Source organism: Vidua chalybeata, chromosome 1 (assembly GCF_026979565.1).
Source record: "Vidua chalybeata isolate OUT-0048 chromosome 1, bVidCha1 merged haplotype, whole genome shotgun sequence".
Classification (NCBI taxonomy): domain Eukaryota; kingdom Metazoa; phylum Chordata; class Aves; order Passeriformes; family Viduidae; genus Vidua; species Vidua chalybeata.
In genome coordinates, this window is record NC_071530.1 from 23739474 (window position 1) to 23762022 (window position 22549).

At 36.7% G+C, this 22549-nt stretch overlaps 1 protein-coding gene across 1 annotated transcript; it reads right to left on the reverse strand.

Moving 5' to 3' along the window:
* Positions 1 to 2024: 2024 nt before the first annotated feature.
* Positions 2025 to 22396, reverse strand: HEPACAM2 (HEPACAM family member 2). The gene is made up of 9 exons (XM_053954119.1): positions 22327 to 22396; positions 16617 to 16967; positions 15242 to 15526; positions 8947 to 9243; positions 5966 to 6091; positions 5861 to 5885; positions 5701 to 5738; positions 4314 to 4387; positions 2025 to 2141 (listed from the first exon to the last, which is right to left on the reverse strand). Exons 1-9 carry the CDS (start codon positions 22394 to 22396, stop codon positions 2025 to 2027), a joined length of 1383 nt encoding a protein of 460 aa, XP_053810094.1.
* Positions 22397 to 22549: the final 153 nt, after the last annotated feature.

The following is a 22549-nucleotide window of genomic DNA, read 5'->3' on the forward strand; positions in this document are numbered from 1 at the left end:
ATTGGCTAGTGTGCAAATTTGCTGGTATTGTACTGGGATTTCTAAGAGCAAGAGAGAGAACACCAGATAATTCTGGTGAAGCTACATTCAAAGACAGGATTTGAAATATTCTCAAACTGTAAATCTGAGAATTAAACATTGTTTTTGACTGATTTTGCTTTACATTTTTATTTTAATAAATTTATAAAATCACAGCAGTTCCATTTAGAAGCACTGGAAATAAGAATAAAGTGATCACTTCACTAACAAATCTGTTTGGCCGCTGTAATATCTGTTCAAGGAGAGATTCCTGCCATAAACAGAGTGCAGGCAAGTTTTGTATCATTTTTCCTGTGAATATTGCTGATTATTGTACAGATGACTGCATACTGAGTCTGTGAGATTCAACCATAAGTAATCATTACTTTGCACTACAGGAGTTTGCAATTACCAGCTTCATTCTCTGTTCTGTGGTGTTTTGTTTCTCCCTTATACTGAAATGGAAACATCCTGCTGTAAGCAGCAGTATTGACTTAGTCATCCTTATTTATTTATCACTCAGAGTGCTCCTTCTCAGCAGGTCAGGAATTGGAAAATTCATGAATGTGGTCCTTCTCATCTGAGGAGGTTGCCCAGTATCATGCTTAACAGATTTTGTGCTATTAGTTAAAGCTTTTTCCTGTTTCCTTTTCAAAATATGAAATACGAAAAGAGGAGCAAAATTGGTTTATGCAAATGAATCCTTTACAACTACAGAGTATGTTTTGCAAAGTTTAAGTTGAAATCTGAACTGTCACAAAGTTCAAGTTACCTTTTTGTTGCATTTATTCCTTTTTTTCAGAGGGGTCATGTATCAGTGAGAAACTTGAGAAGAAAGACATGTAAGAGGAAGAATAAGAAAATATACTTTATGAATGGTATTTTTTATATTTGGCTTTAAAAATCTTAGGGCTCAAAGTGAAAAATTCTGAGCAGAGAAAAAACATAATCAGTGTTGCTTTCTCACTGACCAGCTTGTTTTGACAAGCATGGCTGCCTGTTTACATGCAAAACTTGGACACACAGTTGAAGACATAAACGAAAATATAACGACATTTTTTGTAGGGTAAGTACTGCATGCTAATGCAGTCACATAAACATTGTGATTACTCAGCCAACTGATTAGCATATTGTTAAGAGTTTTTTCCTTATTGTTAAGAGTTAAGTGTATTTTCCTTTTCAACTATAAAAGAAACAGAACACATTAAAAAAACATAGAAAATGAGATATAATGGGCTTGTTACCAAATAAAGTCTAGTATGTTGTTCTTAATTTGTAAGAAAGACTATATTCACAATAGATTTATGGCAGGTATACTACAATTACAAAAACTTTAGTGTATTCACCCTTCTTATGCTAGGAAGTGATATACACTAGGTGATTTGAACAAAACCAGGTCTACAAGACATAAACACAATGTGCTGTGGCCTTCCTGGTATTTAACTCAGCAAAAGTGTTTCTGTGGAGTTCCCAGCCAGGGTACCACACAACAAGGGAGACACTTTTGCTATAGAGACACAGCTTACTTAAGTAGAAGTCTGTTAGTATTTCAGTGACTATTTTAACAACCACTGATTATTATTCAACTGACCAGTTTCAACATTGCAAAAACCCCCACTCTAACTCTACTTGGCACATGGCTGAGAGGTCTGGAGGCCATGCTACCAATTAAACTGCTTTGATTGAATATTTAACCTATTCAGTAAGAAGTGCTGGTGTTTCAGTGCACTATTAAATTAAGTGGGAATTTCAATTTGAAGCTGTGTTTGAAGATCTCACCTTTTGTTTTTTACACTTTAACAAAACTGGTGTAATGAAACAACAGACTAGAGCCTTGAGGAAAAGTGGGGGGTTGGCTAGGAAATGGTGGAGGAATTAAGGTAGTTTATATCTTTCCTTCCATAATCCTCTCAGTGGAATCAAAAAACAGCTACCAAAATGTAAATTGTTCTGGATGCAAAAGTATTTGTCTTTGAGTTACCATGTGAGTGAGCACAGTCTGTAACTTACTCTTGGTGGTCTTGTTCTGGCTGCTCAGGAATGTGCTGAATAACTTCATAAACCGTACTTAGCATATCCTGGCCTGCGACAAAGTCAGGGCCAGGAACAGATTGACTTGAAACCTAAAACCAACAAAGCATATTCCTACTGTAAGTACAAATATGAAAAGATTCAACAGAAATTAAACTGTTAATGTAACTTGTAGTTTTTTAAACTTTTTATGAAGTTTTGATTGTGGATTGAACAGGTAGTCTCTTCTAGTTTGCATTTCATTTTGAGTAAGTTCTTGTCACATTAATAGTAAGACAAGTATTAGTTTTAAATTCATTTAGCCCCTTAAAAGATTTAGGATGCAGCTTTTGTATTTAATACAGCAAATACTTTATATTAAGGTACCACAAGTCAAGAAAGAAACATTTACTAAAGGGAAAAGCAGGAGAACAGACGGTAAAAAAGCAGTAAATATTCTGGGCTTGGGTTCAGCATAAAATTCCCATCAGCCTGTCAAAGAGAGAGAAATGCATGGAATTTCCATGAATCAAGTAATATTGATGGTTCAGCATGTTAAGTATATTAATTTCCTCTCATGTCATGACAACAGATTTACCTAGACTCTACATCCATAAGGAATTACCAGTCTTTCTGCCTATACCTAACCTCCAGTTCTTCATTATCTCCACCTTCTTACTTTCCCCTTTCTCTGCTGACTAAAATGAATCAGTGGATCTAATGCTGACTTTACCTGCAGTGTTATACATTTGAATAGCTGAACATAAACGAGTGGAGTTTCTCCTGTTTCTTAAAATTTTACTGGAAATTATAGTACATTTCATTGCTTGTACATCCGTCCTGTTGTTCTTGTCACTGCTCTCTCCCTTCTGACCTGCTAAGGCCCTGATCCTGCAAAAATGTGATATTGTGATATTATCAGCTTAAGGGATATAGAAGGTTTGGTTTGGAAGTCCCTAAAGATTATCCAGTTCCAACCCCTCTGCCATAGTCAGGGACATCTTTCACTAGACCAGATTGCTCACAGTCCAATCTGACTCTGAACACTTCCAGGGATGGGGCATCTGCAACTGAGGCAACTTTCAGTTGCCTCACCATCCTTACAAGTAAAGATTTTATTTAATCTAAATATACCCTCTTTAGTATAATATCGCAGTATGCTTAAGGCTGTAATGATCTAGGGCCTGATCTCTAAACTTAATAAGCCTCTTACTGGCACAAACTGTTAAAGAAGCAGTTCAGTTGCTCTGTTTTTAAAAAGTCTTTTATCTCTGCTGCTGTAAAAGCCTGTCCTCTCCACTAACATTTGCAGTAGCACTTTAGCCCTATAAATGTATATTTCAAACATCTAACTCCATCAGAGAAGATAAATTAATCTGTGACTGTTTTCTGACATCATGTATTATGAGTACTAATCATAAAAAACAAATTAGGTGTGACAATGTGACACTGTGACCATGCTTTAAGAGCTCTCCCTTACCTGACCAGATTGATGCTCTCCAAAGTTACAAGATTACATTGCTGGCAATTTTCCCTAGCAAAGGCAAAGTCTTTATTCTCTTTCCTCCCAGTTTTACCATTGTCCCTAAATTTTGTGGCCCTGTTTCTGATTTTTTTTTTTGTCCCTTTACACCATATCAGAATGGTCTCAAACTGCTATGCAGTAATGTCAGAAAAGACACCATGCAAGGAAGCAGTAATGTCAGAAAAGACACCATGCAAGGAAGCAGCAAATGTTGCAGGATTTCTTTTCTGCTGGCAAAATTCCTATGCTTAACTCCTACCCTACAGTACATGAAACCAACCAGATAAATTTTGTAAAATACAGCTGAGACTTATCTTATATTTACACTTTAAATAACCCCCTGACACTTTTCGGCACTGCCAGGGCTGAATGTTGCATGAGCAGAAATATTAGGGTCAAGGGAGAAAATGGCATCACAACAGTACACTTGCCTGTCTGACACAAGTGGTTCAGTGCTACTTAGCTACCCAACATTACTAATATTCTTTTAATATTCTTTCAATATAGGGTAGTTGAATGGAGATTGCTGTCTTTAGAGCTTAATTATTCCTTACTCCACTATGTTGAGTACGAAGCACTGAACTAATATAACAGGAAAGAAAGAGCAAGTACTGGGTGACCAATAGCCATGAATACAGTGTCATACAGACATCCGTAAAAAGCAACAGAAGCAAACCTACAGAAGGATTCTGGTACAGATATTTAGTATACCTAGAAAAATAGAAGAGAAACTGTCTGTTTACGATGTAAGATCACATACCCTAGAGCCATTGGTAAGATCTGGAAAAGTGATGAACTCATATATCCCAAAATCATCCAAAGCACTTTCATGTCCTAAAGTTAGAACAAAGATTTAAAAAAAGAGATGTTAATATGAACCTGGAAAATAATGACTGACAAGATATTTTGCCCTAATTTTTAAAACACCCGAATACTACTTATGTGATCTGCTTTGTACCACTTCCCTGCTGAGCTCCTACACTGGTGTGGAGTGAGGCAGGACAGCTGCAGAGCTGGTGTGCACGTTACTTGGTGATCTCCCACACCTTATACCAAGTGTGGAGCCTCTTGCTAACCTCAGCAACAATTTTGGTAGAGGCATTCATACTCTCTATTCTGGAAGGCTAAAATGACCAATTCACTTTCATTTCCCACAGAAAAGAGGCTGAATAAATAAACTCAGCACATCCACAGTGCAGTGAAGCAGTACCACCTGAATGTTTTACAATTCTGAGAATAATAAAAGGGAACATGGTACCTAGAGATGCCACACTATTATTATTATCTGGGACTTCAGATACAGCTTGTGTATTTAGGTGTAGTTAGTCTACCCTCCCACTGTCCAGGAGATGTGAGGCTCTTGGTTGTCTCTTGGGCAATATTCCACATCAAAGATTGCAGCACTAAAAACAATGATGAATTTCTATTCTTTGCTATGACTTTGATGGACCCTCTGTGTTCAAGTGAATGTCCTACTTTCCTAAGCTTTATATACTTCCCTCTACTTGTGCATGTAGCAGTTTATGGTCTGCACTGATGCTTTGGTAGAAAGGAATGGGAATAAAAGTGATCTCCTTCCAAAGGATGGCTGGTCTCTAGCATCTCCTGCCTATGATCAGGTGGGAAGTATTGTGAAGGGAAAAGAGGCAGTGGAAAAAAAAAACACTGTGAGTCCTGATAACACAGAGAAAGGTAGTACAGAATATGATAGAAGGTTATATAGGTATATTGCAATTAACTCATGTCATTAAGTCATTAACTCATGATTTTGATAACAACTGATGCCATGAACATTTTCAGTTGCAATCCTCCCATGGTCTATCACCTCTTACTGCTATCCCACAATAACACTGATTTAAGTCATATTGGTGACAACAGTGGAATACAGGTATTCCAATCCCATGGGATTAATAGGTAGAATTCAAGACAAAAGTACATACTGCTATGAGCTGCAGGCATGAGCTAAATCCATGCTGACTTCTCATTTAGGTCTTATCTTAATTAAGCTATCATAGAGGTGTGTAACCCAACATAAAAGCACTCTTTTCTTCCTTTCCTTTTACTTTTTTTCTGTATTTTGTGATGCTATTTTTCTTTTTCAGAAATGGACTTTGACATTATGCTCACACTTATTTCATTAGCATTACCTGAAAATGCCTGTGCCTTCCTGTAATCAGCCTCTGCCCTAGAAAACATAAACATGGTTCTCAGTTTGCTGTCATAAGCCAAGGAAAGAAAATGAATATGATAAAATGCAATTCTCTGGATGGAAAGTACTTTTAGAAGTAAGATGAATTGTTTTTCTACCTGCTCTGTAGCTTCTGTTGTATCACTGAAAAGAAGAAAAAAAAATTATTCTTTTTGCTCCAATGGTCCAAAAGAAGAGCCAGACTTTGCTTAACTTTTACATACCTTTATGTGGCTGATATCTTTTCCATAGGAATAAAAAGGCCATAGCTAGGATCAAAAATAATGAAATTCCTGTTATTACTGCAAGAGAAGACAAAGATTTTCCTTTCTGGGCCAGCCTTTCCAACCCTGTGACAAAGAAGATGAGTACTGGATTTAGTTCCTTGTTCTTTACAATGTGCTACAACGACACTGAAAAATGTATATTTTAAAATTATTCTGAAACTAGTAAACCTGCATAGAGATATAAAACAGGTGCAAAATTTGGGTCTTGTGAATGGGTAATATTTATTTTTCCCCACAGATTTCCTGAACTGAAAAAGCAATGACATGCATATCAGAAAAGACTTCCAGGCAGATTAGTGTCTAGAGCTAAATGGAAGTCAGTAAATGTAAGCCACAAATTACAGCATCAAAAAAAGAAAATGCATATTATAACTTGAGATATAGAGACACTGAACTACCAAAAAAAGAGGGTGAGAGAGCAACTTGTACTAGATTGGAGGGAAATCCTCCTAGTAGTTTTGAGCTATAAAGTAGGAGAAGACAAAAGATCCATTAGACTTTTTGTAAAGATTTTTAGATCACTGACAGTCTGGTTATTTATCAAACCACATCTGAAACCAATAAATTATCACAGAATCACAGAGTCAGTTAGGCTGGAAAAGACCTCTAAGACCATTAAGTCTAACCTATGATCAAAGATCAACATGGCATTAAGTTCTATGTCCAGTCTTTCCTTAAACACCTCCATGGATGGGGACTCCACCATGTGGTTTGTATTCATATCTAAATATATTCAAAATATTTCTTTCGTTTGCTCAAGTCTTTTGCTGGGCTATGAACTAGCAGGACTTTTCCAGCAGCATTTTCTGATACAACACATACACAAATTGCATATAATTACATACCTAGAAGCACATGGAAAACATTTGTAATGAATTTACAAAGACAAGAATGTGAAGGTTAGGAAATACCAGACGTATTTGCTTGTGCACTCTCAATTTCCTCCTTTTGCTCTGAATTGTGCAGAATTCATGTGATTAAAGGACAAGTCACAATCCATACAGGTAAATAAATGTTGCATATTTACTAATGCCAGATTTATTAGAACAATTAAAATGTATATTATTTAGCTGGATGTGTTTCCAGTAGTCAATGAACTCCTGTGCAGAGGGCTGCTTACATCTACTTACGCCTCTCTGTAATTCACTGGCATTGTGCTGGCTACATGTGCAGTGGTTTTCATGAAGATTAAATATCAGGATTTCTAGACAGATGTGTCCTAGAGATATGGGAAACTAAACCACTGCAATTTCACCAATTTTTTTAGTAGTCCTTCAGTGTACTGCTTTCTTTAGGAAGAAAAAGCCCGCCCAAATGCTGGAGAATCAGATGAGTCCTTAAAATTGTTCCTTAAAGTGAGTAATTTCAAATGTAGACTCAACAAATCACATCTCCATAGATATATCAGTGCAGAAAACAAAGACATGCTCTTTGCATGCATTTAACACACTCAAGCTAACCTTGAAAACTGAGCAATGACTGGTGTACATGAGATACCTCATCTTATTTTAGAATCTTGGCTGAAAATGGGTAACAACTTAATGCAACTATTGATATAATTGTAAATTATTAAAATAATTGTTTTGTAGATAATTTTTAGGATTAATTAGGCAGCTGTCTGTAGCACCATATAGGTGAGTTTCTGTCCCACGGGGAAGTTGTGTAAGGTCTTCCGAAACATCAGAGTTCCTGCTGCTACTGCAAATGGAGTTTCTGGTATTTTGAATGCCATAGTCCAGGCTCTGTATCTAGGATTATGAGGGTATGGAAAAGGAATATGGACAATTCTTATAGTCTTTGGTTAGTATGTTTATTCACTTGCAATGAGAATTTAGCCTGAGCAACATTGCTGAGAATGAATTGTGTGTGAATTCATACCTCTTAGAATCAGTCAGTGCTGCTCTGCAAGGTGTAGCCTTGACATTTCTACTTAGTGATATTTGAATAAACACTCATGAAAAAGAAAATGGCTCCTGAGAGGGAAAAATATCTTTTTCTATTTTTAAATACACAGGATAAAATGTTTTAATAAGATGTAAGTAAAATATTTGTAATTAGGAAATCTATTATTTTAAGTGCAACCAACCATGAAGCTGTGGAGTCTTCTTTCTGGCCTTTGAAAGGAAATCTCAGCTGAATATCATATCTTACATGAACTTCCTGGAGAAATGTCATGTTTATTTCTATAAATATGTAGTTCTGGTTGCATTTTCTTTCACTACTAACCACAATATTTAGTTTTTCAGTGCAGCATTCTTACTGTGAAATTGAAACCCATCTTCCTCCCAGCATACTGAAAGCCCTGGATTCATGATGAATCAGTAAGTAGCCTGAATCATGGACATATCTTGTTTACCAGACAAACAAATTTGTCAGCTCTTTGCTCAGCCCACGTGAAATTGCTTTGTTAAATTTTCTAACAGGCAATCTAGTCATGCTTGTTCAACATTAATAGCATATGTTCCTTATCTGGAAATACTTGTATCCATCTGTATTGAGAAGAGACATCAGACTTCCTTGATATCTTGTTCTTTGCTCTATGCTTCTGGAGATTTTCTCAAAAACTGCTTTGTTGCTATTGAACACAATCATATAGGAGCTGAGGTTATACTGTATGAGCAATGAAGGTATGTGTTCTTCAGAACCCAGCAATCAATCCAGAGATTCGTAACTATGACAAGGAAATAATTTACATGAACATTGTAATAAAATCCCACAAAACTTCAGTGTCTTAGTGGATTGTGTTCCAAGCTGTGTCATACAGCAAGTAAAACCTTTATCCCACAAAATGTCGAAAAGCCCCTTTACTATATTCTTAGCAAGGCCTAAATTTCAATACATATTCTAAGAAAGACTTCCTTTTTTTTGGGGCATCCACTCAGATGTTACACTTTACAGCAGTAAAGTTACATTCTTACCTACAGATGTAATGACAACAGTGAAGCGAGTTTCATCTCGTTTTCCAGTCACGTTGTTGAAAGCACAGCACATGTAATCCATTGTCTTCTGGGCCACTTTATCAGATACAACTTCCAGATGGGGTCCATATTTGATTACTTGAGTGGTATTGTCATCCCTTTGAATCCATGAATAAGTATTTGGTGGATTTGAATCTGCTGAGCAGTCAAACAGTACAACTTCCCCCACGTCAACTGTAAACACTGCCCCTATATTCAGACCTTTGTCTGATTTGACTCTTAGTCCATAAGGTCCATCTGCATTGGGAAAAAAAAGAGAAATACAGTGAGAAAATGAAAATCAAAGTATATAATTAAAAACTAATCAGACATGCATCTCTAAAGTAAGAATATTTAAGTTAGACTAGCCTTTAGAATGGCTGGCATTCAGTCACTCCAATGAAAAGGATTTCAGGTCAGTAACTGGGTCTGTGCTAGGCTTCGCTCAGGCTACACCACTTAATAGTGGTCTAATTGCTGTTTAAGGAAAACACATGGGTCTATGTATTTCTCAGCATGATAAAAAGAATGAAAACTGAAATCAGTTGGATTTCTATGAAGTAAAGGAGCATGTCTTCTTTAGGAGCATATTTGATGCCAAACTTACTGGCATAAGTAATTTCCCTACAAATTTAAAAGTAAACAAATTGGCCTTGTAATGTTATCTTCAGTGCAGTAATTTACAGTATAAAAATTATTTAGGGAACTAAATTACAGGTATAATATTGAGTGGGGTGTGTCTTAGATGAATGCAGAAAAATTTTTCCATAAATGACTGCTAGAATAAACTTTAACTTTCCCCCTATTTTAGTAGGTTTGTACTACTAAATAATACCTTAAATAATTAAATAATTTAAAATACTTAAATAATTACTACTATAATTAGGCCTTTTTCAAGAGCAAATTCTTGTGCTGAAAGTTGTTTTTCTGAATATAATTAGAAGAAGCATATGTTGTTCTATAGTCTTGAGTTCATTACTCAAAAAATTGAGCAGATGAGTATTTTTAGTGCAACCTGCATAGGAAAATGAGAAGGGAAACAATATACTTAAATATAAAAATATTTGTCATGCTGTTTTGACTAGAACATTTCAGATCATTGGAGCTTTTATATCTTTACAGGTTAAAATTATTTTTGCAGTTATTGAAGTATACAAATTTATGTAGAGAATATAATTATTGAAGTGTGCCTTATTAAATAACTTTTTCTAGTTTAAAAAAAACAAAACGAAAAACCCCTAAGAATTTTAATGTTATTAATTCCCTGAGGACTTGCATGAATAATCAAAAATGCACAGACGTAATATGACAGAGCAAAAGAAGAAAATATGCAGAGTATCCTTTTGGTAGGATCCCTGAAGATCAGTAAAGCTGCCTCATACAGAATGGTGTAGCACAAAACAGGCACAGTACTGTGCCCATTGCAGACAGTGGAATCTAGTAAAATATCCACCTTCCTGTGGTTGTCTGGAAGAATTAAGATAATGTAGCTGGGTTTGAATGGGAAAATCCCTGCTACATGAAGCTGCACACTTATATATTTCAGACTTTATTTCCCACCATGAAAATCAGGACCATGTTAGAACATTTTCTAATACTTCTCTAATACTTCTATTTACTGTTTGCCTTTTTTTATGAGACTCATTTATTCTTCAAGAACACCTAAGCCACTAGCACACAGCACAGATCAGGCCATTTTGTGTGTGCCTCTGTGTTTTTTTCTGTTTGTTCAGGCTTAGACAAGAGACTATAGACCACCACATATGACCTCAGTTTAATCCACTTTTAAGTAAACATCCGTATTTCACAACATAAACTTGTCAATCTTTTAATTTTCTCTACTCATTTCCTAGTGGTAAGCTTTTTGCAGTCTCATTTTCAGGAATGGCCAACATCATGCATAATATTTTCTTGGGAAATGCAAGACAAATTCACTCCAGTATGAATTAGTGCTGCTTCCACCTACATTGCAGTGGCCACTCTGAAGAATCATGGCTTTTCTTTAAGTTCTAGATGCTGGGCTGCTTCCTCACAGGCTCTGCAGTTCCGGAGTCACTTGCTTTATTGTCTCCAAGAGCCAGCTGACCCTGTAATGACCATTTCTGTGAAGTACAGACCTATACCCCACTGTTTTGGCTTGGCTGGCCTCACTCGGGCTGCATGTTTCTGTGGGAGGGGAGCTTTTCACAGGGGCTCACCTCTTATAGGTGTTTACTTCCCCTTTTTTTCAGATCTGAAAGACGAAGGGATGTACTGGCCTTTGACATTTTTCATAAATGAGTTAAAGCCCCTCACAAAATATGTATAGTCAGGAACATACTTTTTTAACTTTTCAGAGCAATTTAGTGGTTCTTCCAATCCAATTCTCCCTTCTTAGGAAAATTAGCTTTTACTTTCATGACTTTGCTATGTGTTAACAGAGATTATTGGTAAGAATAGTTGACTGGTTTCTATGCTCTCCTCACTGTAGTTGGTGGTTTGCCACAGTCTGCAAAAGAATTGGAAATGAGTTCTGCTTTTCTATCAGTATCATAACTGTGCAGCATAAAGAGATAACACCGAGAACTATATTTTAATGGAAACTGCAAGTTGAAAGAAATCATTATATAAACACTGACACACACTGGCTGGGGAAGTAAGTTGGAAAAAAACAGAGGGGTTATCTTAAGAAATAGCCAAATCCTGGCAAAATCTGAAAAGTGGTATTCCTTGCTGAAGCCAACACAAAGATTGGGTAACCCTTCTGCTTTGCCTGGAGCAATGTTTTGCCTCTCCTAGGCATCCCGTACATCAAGGTCCCTAAACAATGAGTAACTGACAGTTATACACAGCTTCAAGGATGATTCTGAAAAGTAGGAAATTAGCCATTCTCTCACTACTAGTAAGCATATTCTAGCTTTTGGAAGACTTGAGGAAGAAAATCCCACTTAGTCTGCTGAGTTCAACTCCATCAACACAGTACAACAGTGTCTGCTGCAGCCTACAGGACAGCAGCTTCTTCCAGTCTTGAAATAATTTGTTTCTGAGTCACATGACTGCAATAGCCATGTTCCAGGACGCATTATCATCGTAACTAATGGAGAAGCAGGATAATATTAATAAGACATTAATTAAAAACCACTTTTCATACTCAGCAACAACCCACAATGATAGCCTTCATGGATCCCTCAGCTCTATTTTCCCTTTCAAGTATTGTTCTCTACAGAAAACTGCCTCTTGTCTCAGTAAAACCAGTTAACTAAATGACGTGTAAAATAATAAATCAATCTTTCTGAGTAACAATTTACTGCTCCATGGGAATATTTCCAATTGCTCCTATCACTACGAGACTGTTACAGTTTCCAAGCAGATGGCAGGTATTTACCGTGAGTGACCTTTTCTTTATCATCTCCAGTAACTCCCCCACAGCAATGACATATGGCAGAGAGAGATCTCAGGGCCTGTTCTGGATTGTTATTGACAACTGGGAGCTGGGAGACAAAGTGCTTCTGCAGGCAGAGGTTGAACCAAATTAGGTGACTTCATATAGCTCAGGAAGTAAGACCCCAACTCCCATCACTGACTTGGATGTAGAGAATACCACAGGTATTTGAAGTCTTTCAGCATTGCATTGTTTGCTCTTAATACCTTTTTTCAGATTTTATATTATGGACAAAGCAAGTCCTCAGTTCTGATCAAGGACATTCAGAAAATGCATATACAATAATATTTACATGCATGGAGAAAAAGTGAATCTCAAGGTTTTTGATAAAGATCACAACCATTTAAACAGCAAAAGATTCAAGAAATGTGGACACTTAACTAACTTTAAGATTTTAAAACTCTAGTAAAAAGTAGGTCAAATCCAGGTTTCTAGCTTAGAACTTAGAAAGATTTTTCAAATTTGCTGAAAAATGTGTGTAATTGATGAGGAAGAAGGGGGGAAGCAGTAACAGAGCTGGGACTGAAGGGCACACATTGTCAGAGTAGATGTTCCAGACACCTGTGAGTTCCATCAGTGCTTTGGAGACAATCAGATGTATAACAGGTCAGAAATTCAAATCTCACATGAGCTGTGCAACAGAGCTGTCTGAAAGGTAGCAAGGGTGGCAGATGTTTTTCTAGCCTGACCTGACTTCATTGTATGGGAAGGGATCTCAGGCTGGATACAGTGTCCCAAGTTCTACATAGGTACTCTTTGAAGACAGACCTCTGTAAGGCCAATTCACAGCTCATTAAAGTGAGAAATGCAGAAGAGGAGCTGCGTTCATACACCTGCAGCTTTCGTTCTTAGCACTTTAATCACATAAGTGAGCTGAGATTGTGACTTTACAAAAGCAGGCATATAAAAATGTGCTACCTTGAGGAAAGAATGTGATTGATTTTTTTTTTTTAATTACAGTAATAATAAATTAAAGCTCTATCAGTGCTAATATTTCCTTATTTATCATGATTCCTCTGTCTAATGAGATGGAAGCTCAATGAATATTTGCCCTGTTTAGGACTCTTTGCAGCTGCTTCTTCATTTTCAAGTCTGCACTGCTGTCAATTTTATAAGCTACATATAAGCTTATCTCAGTTCATATCTAACAACGTCCTTGTTAATCTTTGCTAATTTAGGCAGTCTTTTTCTCTTCTCCTGATTCAGTGTAGAGACACCTCCTCCCTCCCATACTTCAGATGCAAGTCATCCCCATATCCAATTAATTCTTCCAAGTTATAACAAAAAACCCCAAAAAACTAGCAGAATAGACAATCAGAGATGAAAGGAGATGAAAGGCGGAGGGGGAAAATATAAGAGGTAGAGATGTAAGAGATGTAGGTCCTGAATATGTTGGTGGTGTAATGGTAACAACTTGAGCAGGGGCTGCCTACCAGCTGCCAGCTGCCAGAGCCTGGAGAAAGCAGGAATGAGTACCAGCCCTTGCCTGGACAGGAATTCAGTTCCAGTCCTTGCAGTGTCCCTTCCAGACTGGGCCACTGGGTAAACTGGCTGAATAGGACTGGTGGCAAAGTAGGTACTGGCCTTTCAAATTTCAGTTCTCCTTTGAGAAGGATAATTCAACCCCCAAGGACATGAGGATTAGAGCATGGCAGGTGACATATGTGTAGCATGTGCTACTTGAAAACTGAGGAGGCTCTGGGAATTCCTGACATGGACCAAAATGAGAAGGTGCTAAGATTTATTGTATAATTGTTGAACGGTGATTAAATCAATCTTTTGTTTCCTCTAACTCAATTAGTTTCTCAGGTGCCTTAATTTCCAGTCAAAATACCTGGCTACCTTATGGTTTTTTCTTCTGTCAAAAATGGACTTTATGCAACTCTTCTTACTCCCTCACGTTTCCCATTTGATATGGAATGCAATAATTTCTTTTAGTTCTAATTTTGCTAAGCCTGACTGAGGTCTCTGCGTCTCTTCTCCATTCCTGTCTGTCTTTCTTTCCAGTTCAAGATCAGCTTTCTGGGATCTGCAGGGACTACGTGAATGATTGCACATGTGGTGTTATCTTTTGTGTGCCATTAGCATTCCCCTTGTTTCCTTGTTGGAAATACCTTTCTCACTCCTCCAGAATTAAATACATCTTTCTCATGCCTGAATCACACTGCCAGTTCATAGATATCTTGTGATAGCTCAATCACCTAGGCTCACTGCCTTGATTATTTTCTAATCAATCTCAATCTTATCAGCAGAAATTCATGTTTTTTATTCTCTGAAAGGGCATGCCCATTTATTTCATTGCTAGCAAATCTCATCCCAGTTCCATCACTTTGTCAGAGTCATTCAGTTCTCCTATTTAATGTCATGAATGAACTTCATTGAGATACTCCCTATCTTCTTTCTGGTGCCATTAATGGAAGTATGGAAAAAGACAGGACTTGAAATATCTTGAGAAAACCCACTAATACCAGTCCTTCAGCCTGGTACATCCTGTGCTTAGCTTTTTGATACTATTTGGTATCTTCATTTATAACAACATTTTAATGTATAATGATCTCATTATTTTTTCCCCTTTGAGTCACATCTCAAGACATCTGTGGAAATTTTGAAGTTTCTATTTGAATTCTGCAGTTGAGACTGATCTTCACAACTACACAACACTGAATAATTTTATTATCCTGTCTAAAGTTAGAGCTATTGCAAACAAGCTCATTTTGAATGCAAGCTCACATACAATGTTGGCTCCACTGTTTTCTGCCTGTTTTCATATTTGGAGGCACTCCTTCCAGCAAAATCATTCATACAAAGATAATAATGAATATTTCATATACTCACAATATATGGTTGGTGCAATTATCTCACTTTCCATTGTACTGACAGGGTTAGATACCAGACAGCTGTAATTCCCAATGTCTTCTTTCACTACAGGAACAATTAGAAGTGTGGCATTGTTTGATGAAAAGGTATAATTAGGGCCAGCATGAAGACGCTTCCCATTTTTCATCCACTGGTAAGCTACCCTTGTACCTCTATCCACAGTACATTTTAGGGTAATATTCCCTACATACTCCACTACTCCTGAAGATGGTTCAGTATGTACAGCGGGCTTTGTGACTGGAACTGTAAAAAAAACAGATATGAAGAGTTGTTAAAGTGACAAGCCATTATATTACAGTCTCCATGGTCAAGATGATTCAAATAGCAATCATCATTCTCCCTGGAAATTACTAATATTTCAAATTTTATCTCTTAAATGTAGCCAAAGGTTAAAAAAAGAAGGTCATATTCTCAGCTGGTGACTGTAAGAATTGTTATGGGATATAAATAAAACCAGACTGTTTATATTACTGGTAATAGGATAAAGGCTGCAGTTATATGTACCACGGCCTCTTGCCTCATGTACAAATCACTGAGTCCACAGAAAGGAAAAGAGCACAAAGCATGACACTGCACACCATGTGTGACCTCTCAGCATGACTGCCCACAGCTTTGCCCACACTGGGCATCACTGAAATCTGGGCAATCTGTCATGAGGATGTCTGCAGATTGGGATGGGTTTAGGAGTTAAATGGCAGCTACAACTTTGCCACCTCAAGATGTCGTTCATCTCATTCCTTCCAGCCCTAAGCCCTTCAGTTACAGGGTTCCCTCTGTATAATCCATAAATTATAGAAGACCCTTGTCATCCTTTTAGATAATTTTTTCCCATTTCAATTTTTTTTCCAGTCCCCAGTAGAAAGAACAGAGTCTAAAGAGGGAAATTCAGTAAACTTCTGAATTCAGATCTGGGCTTCTTTTACAGACTACAGTCACCAGCAAAAGTCAATGGCTCCTCTTTGTTTCAGGAGGTAAAGTTGTTCAGGGCAAAAGACTATTTGAAATTCAATGCATCCTCATGATAGCACAGCAGAAACTTATGAAATCTTATTTTTTAAAAGTCTGTCTAATATAATCTTAAATGTTTCTATACCTCTTCAGTTTTTTACTTATGATATAGAAGCATCAATCAATATATTAATTCTGTTTAAAGATGACATATTTTAGTATTCCCTCCAGCAGCAGTAGAAAAAAACATAACTTAATTGTTTGCATTTATTCATGTATGGTTGCATTAAATGAGACACCATTGTAACTGGATACTAAGAACCAGGACTTTGAAACTATTGTAATTTTATTTTCAAAATGAAGATACTGTCCTTTACTAACTTACCATCAACAGCTACTTGAATCTTTTGACTTGCAGCTATGGTCCCATTTCCACGGACATTGACTTTTACGATGTAATTGCCCTCATCACTGAGATGCAATGGATCAATCCTCAAAGATGCATTTGGTGGTATAAGGGTAAACTTGTGCTGGTATTCCAAGTCTGGAACAACTCTTTGATTTACAGAGCCAAGCAAGTATTTTGGATTACTTTGAGACCTCTCAAAAAGCCAAATGATCTGGATTTCAGAAGCTGTAGCATTGAAATTGTAGTCAACAGAAAGATGAAGTGGTTGCCCCTCAATACCATGGATGGTATGAGATGGTACTGTCAATTTTAAGGCAGAACAAATCCCTGCATAAAAATGGAAGAACAAACAAATAAACAAACCGAAAACACAAATGAAAACCCCAGGAAACTCAAATGAGAAATTCTTACAGTGAAAAAACTTTCAAGGCTAAAACTCACTCTTTTTTAGTTATGACTCAGATTTTAAGTATGAAAGGGGCAAGAGCTCACTGACCTTGATGAAGCTGCATCTAACTACAGAGCTCTAGCCTTGTATTATACAAAAAGCTAAAGGATCTTTTAGTATTGAAAGTTTGATCAAAATATGTATTTATAGTGTACATTTACCTTAATGTATAAAATATCTTCCCTTTAAAATATTTTGTATTTCTAGGTCTTACACTGCCTAACAGTCTTGGATTGTAAACTCAGTTTTTAGGATTTTTTCTGGGTTGGACTTCTTAGGTACTCTGCCAGTTATACTGAGAAACTGACTGAAAATCTGACAAGCAGCACTTTCATGAATTCTGACAAAAACTATATATAATTATTATTGCTGACTGTTCTGTACCTGTAAGATTAAATTCAAGAAACATTACAAAGCTTGCAAAATTCAAGTATTCCAGTCTTAGGAGATTGCCAGAATTAAGCCTTGCTGTCGATATGCACAAAAGTGAAATTTTCAGCCACATGATTAATTCTGTTTTCCAAGAATTCTGTCTCTATTACAGTGCAAAAAGGCCACTCCTTGGTTAATCATTGTCTTTCCCATATCTTTTAAAAATAATTTTTCCTTGTGCTGGCCTAAGACATATTTATAAAACACTATTAAAGCTTTAGTCTAGGAACTAAATGATTGATTTTCACATTAACTTTGCCACGGCACTTATGAGAACAGCAATGAACATTGACATTAATGAGCTGATCTCACAACACCATTTTAACTGATAGGACGATAGAGATTAATAATTTAAGCCCAGAGAATATTAACAGCAAAAATACAGACTCATTTTGGATGACCAATTGAAAATATAAAGGGTATGATTTTTCAATATATATAAGAAAGTTTTAGTATGTTCAAGATGCAACTCCAATTGACTCTAGTTGCAGGTTTGATTGCTCAGATTTGTGTTCAATTCTTCTAAAAAGCACAATGCAAGTGGCAAAAAAACTCTAGGAAAAAAGCAACCTCTTATAAGTAAGAAACGTAAGTGCACCATCTATTCTTTTCCTGCTAATGATCATTTTTGGTTGGACTTGATGATCCTTGAGGTCCCTCAAACCTGAGATTCTGTGATTCTTGACATGCTTACAAATACCTGTAATGAAAAAGTAACTTCCCAGATGATGTACATGGAATGTGTTTCTATCTGGAAAGGGCTGTATGGGTAGGGAAGAGCAGGAGCAATGTATGAAAAATAAGTGACTGTGCTCATTAATATAATGCAGAGTTAACTTTATTTCTAACATTCCCTACTTTCATATAATTATTCTTTATGACAGAAATTGTTAAAGGTTCATTTCTGTCTAATTTCCTAGGTTATGTGACAGAAAAAAAAAATCAATTCAGTATCATAATGTGGTATCTGTACATGTCTTTTGGGTTAGAAGCAGCAAATGTTTGCCATGAGGTAATGGGAAAGCAAACTTGTTGAGGATGAGGGTGGGGACAGAAAAAGGAGTGGTGGTTACAGATGCAGCAGTAATGCCAGTAATTAATGTCAGAGATACTCTGGAGTGTGAGTGGGCTGGCTCCTGGGAAGCCAGAAGCGCTGTACAGAATCTACCCCAAAAAAGTAATTTTGTGGCTGGCTTCCCTTTTCATAAAGCTGAGCAATATTACACTCAGCTAAAGATAGCTTACAGCATTTCTGAGGGCATGGCAGGGAAGGCAAAGGAAAACGCTGTAGAATACTAACGGGGAAATATACAAAAAGACAGTGAAATCCTTTGACAGAAAGTCTGGCAAGCCCCCACTAATGGGGCTAAGGAGGAAGCAGGCAGAGGGCTTCAGGCTGCATGGACTTTCATTTGCAGAGGACTGGCTGGGGTTCAGCTGAGATAGGAGGAGAACAGGGTAAAAAAAAAAGAGGAACAGCGTAGAAAAAATGTGGAATGGCTTAAGTGGAGGATACATAGGACAGAGATATCTACATGCTTAACTTCCTAGATGAAAAACCTAAAACAGATGATGCACATCAAACTGAAGCCTGCTCCCCTATCCCTTTTTAACAGTATTTGTAGCCTGTTATTCTTGCAATTTTCTAACACTGCACAACTCTTCCAGGCTTGCTAGACTCTGGTTAGCAGGACATTAAGCATTTTGTTGGTTATTCTAACACTTCTCAGATATTAACATGCTCCCTGACAACATTACAGTACAAATCAGATTTAAACTGCTGTTGTCCACTTGAAAAAGAGAGAGTAACTCCTCAGTAGAATCCTTCATTAAATATTTAATGCTAGAGATCTATTTCATATAACCTAGCAATTTTATAACCACCCATTTAAATTTTTAGATCAACTGGAATAAAATCAAACACATCTCTTAAACACAGAGAGATCTGTAATTAAAAGATCTGTCCATATACTTACTGATTCTTTATGTACGAAGGTGTTCAGTTTTTGGGTTTATTTAGCTGCCAATAAGTGATTGTACTGTTGGACAACATGCCAGTAAAAGAAGCAATGCAATCATAAAATATGGAAAACAAATAATATTTCTCACAGATCTGTTTGTGCAAAAACTTAGCATAACCTAACCTTGTGAGCACCAGGATAACTGGGATGACCAGGATGGAATGTAACAGCATAACAGAGTAATAAAAAGAGAATCAGGGATGGAAAATGTACTTTCTTAGCAACTAAAAACTGTTGGAATAGAAACTGCAAATTAACTTTGTTCCACTTGATTTACAGGGAAAATTGGCTCTGTGTAATGTCTTGGAAAGACATTTTGATCTGCAATTAAGGAAAATCTTTTAGCTGGAACCAGAGGTGGTGAGGACAGAAACCTCATTTTCCCCTCAGCCCCTTCAGGAGTGCCTTTGGATAACTCCAGTTCTTGTTGGTCTCTGGCTTTGCTTGGGGTATTTTGTGGAGTGCCAACATCCCACAGGAGCTTCCCCATGGCTGGTAGGGCAAGGGAGAAGGCAGGCTGAGACTGGGGCAAGTTATTAGATAATGGTGCTCTGTCACAGGCAAAAGTTTTATGGGAGGAGTGATGGAAATATTCTGGTCTTAGCAGGGATCATGTCTTCTGCAGTCTGGAATATTCTTTATTGAGAGGGTTATCCTCTTCATCAAAAGTGTTGTCAGGCATTAGAATGGGACACCCAGGGAAGTGGTAGAGTCATCCTCCTTGGGGATACTTCAAAGATGTGTAGACGTGGCACTCAGAAACATGCTCTATTGAAGGAATTGGCAGTGTTAGGTTTATGGCTGGACTTGATACTCTTTAGAGTATTCCCCAACCTAAAGTGTTCTATGATTCACTTGTACTAGACTAATTTTGATTTTTAATTTAAACTGGAGACTATTATGCCTAATCCTTGAATTAAATTATTAGCAAAATCAAGCCAATGTGTCAAACTAAATTCATATTTTTCAGGCCCAAATACCATAAAATTCAAGCCTATCCCTACCGCTTTACAAATATAATACACTTTTTTCCCAAGATGATGAAATTCCAAGACCTAACTTTTGTATAATGATTCTAAGGGCTGTACCACAACGACCTCCATTTGGAGCTCAGTGATCTGTGCTTTGCTTCCATTTCACATTACTATCACCAGTATTAGCAAGCACAACAGAATTGTTGTTGACATAAAACAAGGGCTGCAGTTTTAGTTTAAATAAAAAACTATGACATAACTTTTGAGTTTATGGCATAAACTGAAACCTGCTTAGCGAGATTTTAGCATTCTCTGAATTTAACATGCACATCTCCTTGTGAAAGTGAGTTTGGATTCTTACCTGCTTTTCACCAGAGTGTTCATTTAGCCCTTCAGCTCTCCTGAACTTGGTGCAAAATGTAACTAGATCAGTGAAATATTTTTTCCCCCTTTTTACAAGTATGTTCATTTATGGAACAAAAAACTCCAAACAACCCAGATGTAATGGTCCAGGAAAGCTGCAATTTCTATACCTCCATTTATATAATGGAAAATTTGGGAATGTTCTTCTCTGGATTGGGATTTTTGCCCAAGAAAAAGTTCTACTGAGCTTTGTTACAGGATTTAATTTTATTTGCTGAGGTCAATGCCTTCAGTGGCCTTTGTGTCATGTCTGCAATGCACCTGATTCTCATCACGATATGAAGTATGGGCAGCACATTTCCTGGGTAAGGATGTAAGGCTTCCTGATGAATAAACCTGTACTCAAAGCACTCTGCTTGAATGACAACAACTCTTGTAGGATTTTAATGAAAAATATCCAATAAAGTGGTAAAGTAGATAAAGCACAAAATCACTGTTTTTTATCAACCAAATATTTTTCATTTTTAAAGGAGAGATCCAATAATCATCATATAAAATATCAATCATTATGAAGCCAAAAGTCTTGAAAAAGTATTGAGCCTGAAATCAAGGAAACTAGGTGACTTTATAATAAGCTAGAACTGTGAGGTTCAAAAAGAAGATAAAAAAAAGTTGTTCCTATACATGAAAGATTAGAGGATGCACTTGATTTGTAATATTACATATTTCCTCTGTTGACATTTACAAAAACAATTAAATATAGAAAAAAAGTAATTACAGTAGTTTGTAGAAATAAGCTTATCTATAACATCTGATCACAGGATATTTCTATCAAAGTACAGAGAACATCTATTTTTTATCCATTGCATGGATAACAAATGCACATGTACAAAAACTGCACCCAGACACCAAACAATAGCACTACTAATAGGGAGATATTCTTCAGTTGACTAAAAGCTTAATTTAGTTTCAATACCAATTACATTTAGATATTACATATAAATTAATAATAAAGAAGTGAAAAATGATGTATTGGTGCTGTCTCAATAAATTTTTAAACAAGTGTGTAACAGCTTCTGTATAATTGGTTAAGAATCTGTCCAGTCTTACTGGTTAAAACGAATGCACAATGTATATGTTACTCAAAAAAATGTAATAGTATGTATTTAATCAATACCCATGTTTTACATGTGGACTATGAATATTTAATCAATGCCAAGTTTTACATAGAGATTATGTATAGCACTCATTTTTGTTCAGCTGGTAAAACTTTAGCTTCACTCATAAAACAAGGTGCCACTATCTGATGAAAAGCATTTAGGCTACCTTCCTGAAATCAAACATCTGACAATACAACAGAAATATCTTTAAATTTATAAAGATAAATCTTATAGAACCAATTCACATTTCCACAATGACAATCAAATATAATTCATACTGTATCTTACCTACAAGCAGAAAATATATTTTGCACTGTAAGTCCCAAAAGAAGTTGGCTAAAGGGCTCCATGAAAGCATCTTGTCCCACACAAATGCCACCTTCTCAGCACTAAGCCAGGGCTTGGACCTGCAGCTGCGGGTTTATTTGCTAGGGAAATCAGCAATGAGTTAACAGGTCCTATCCGTCCCCTGCCTTATGTGATTTGAATATGTGTATACAAAGAACAAAGG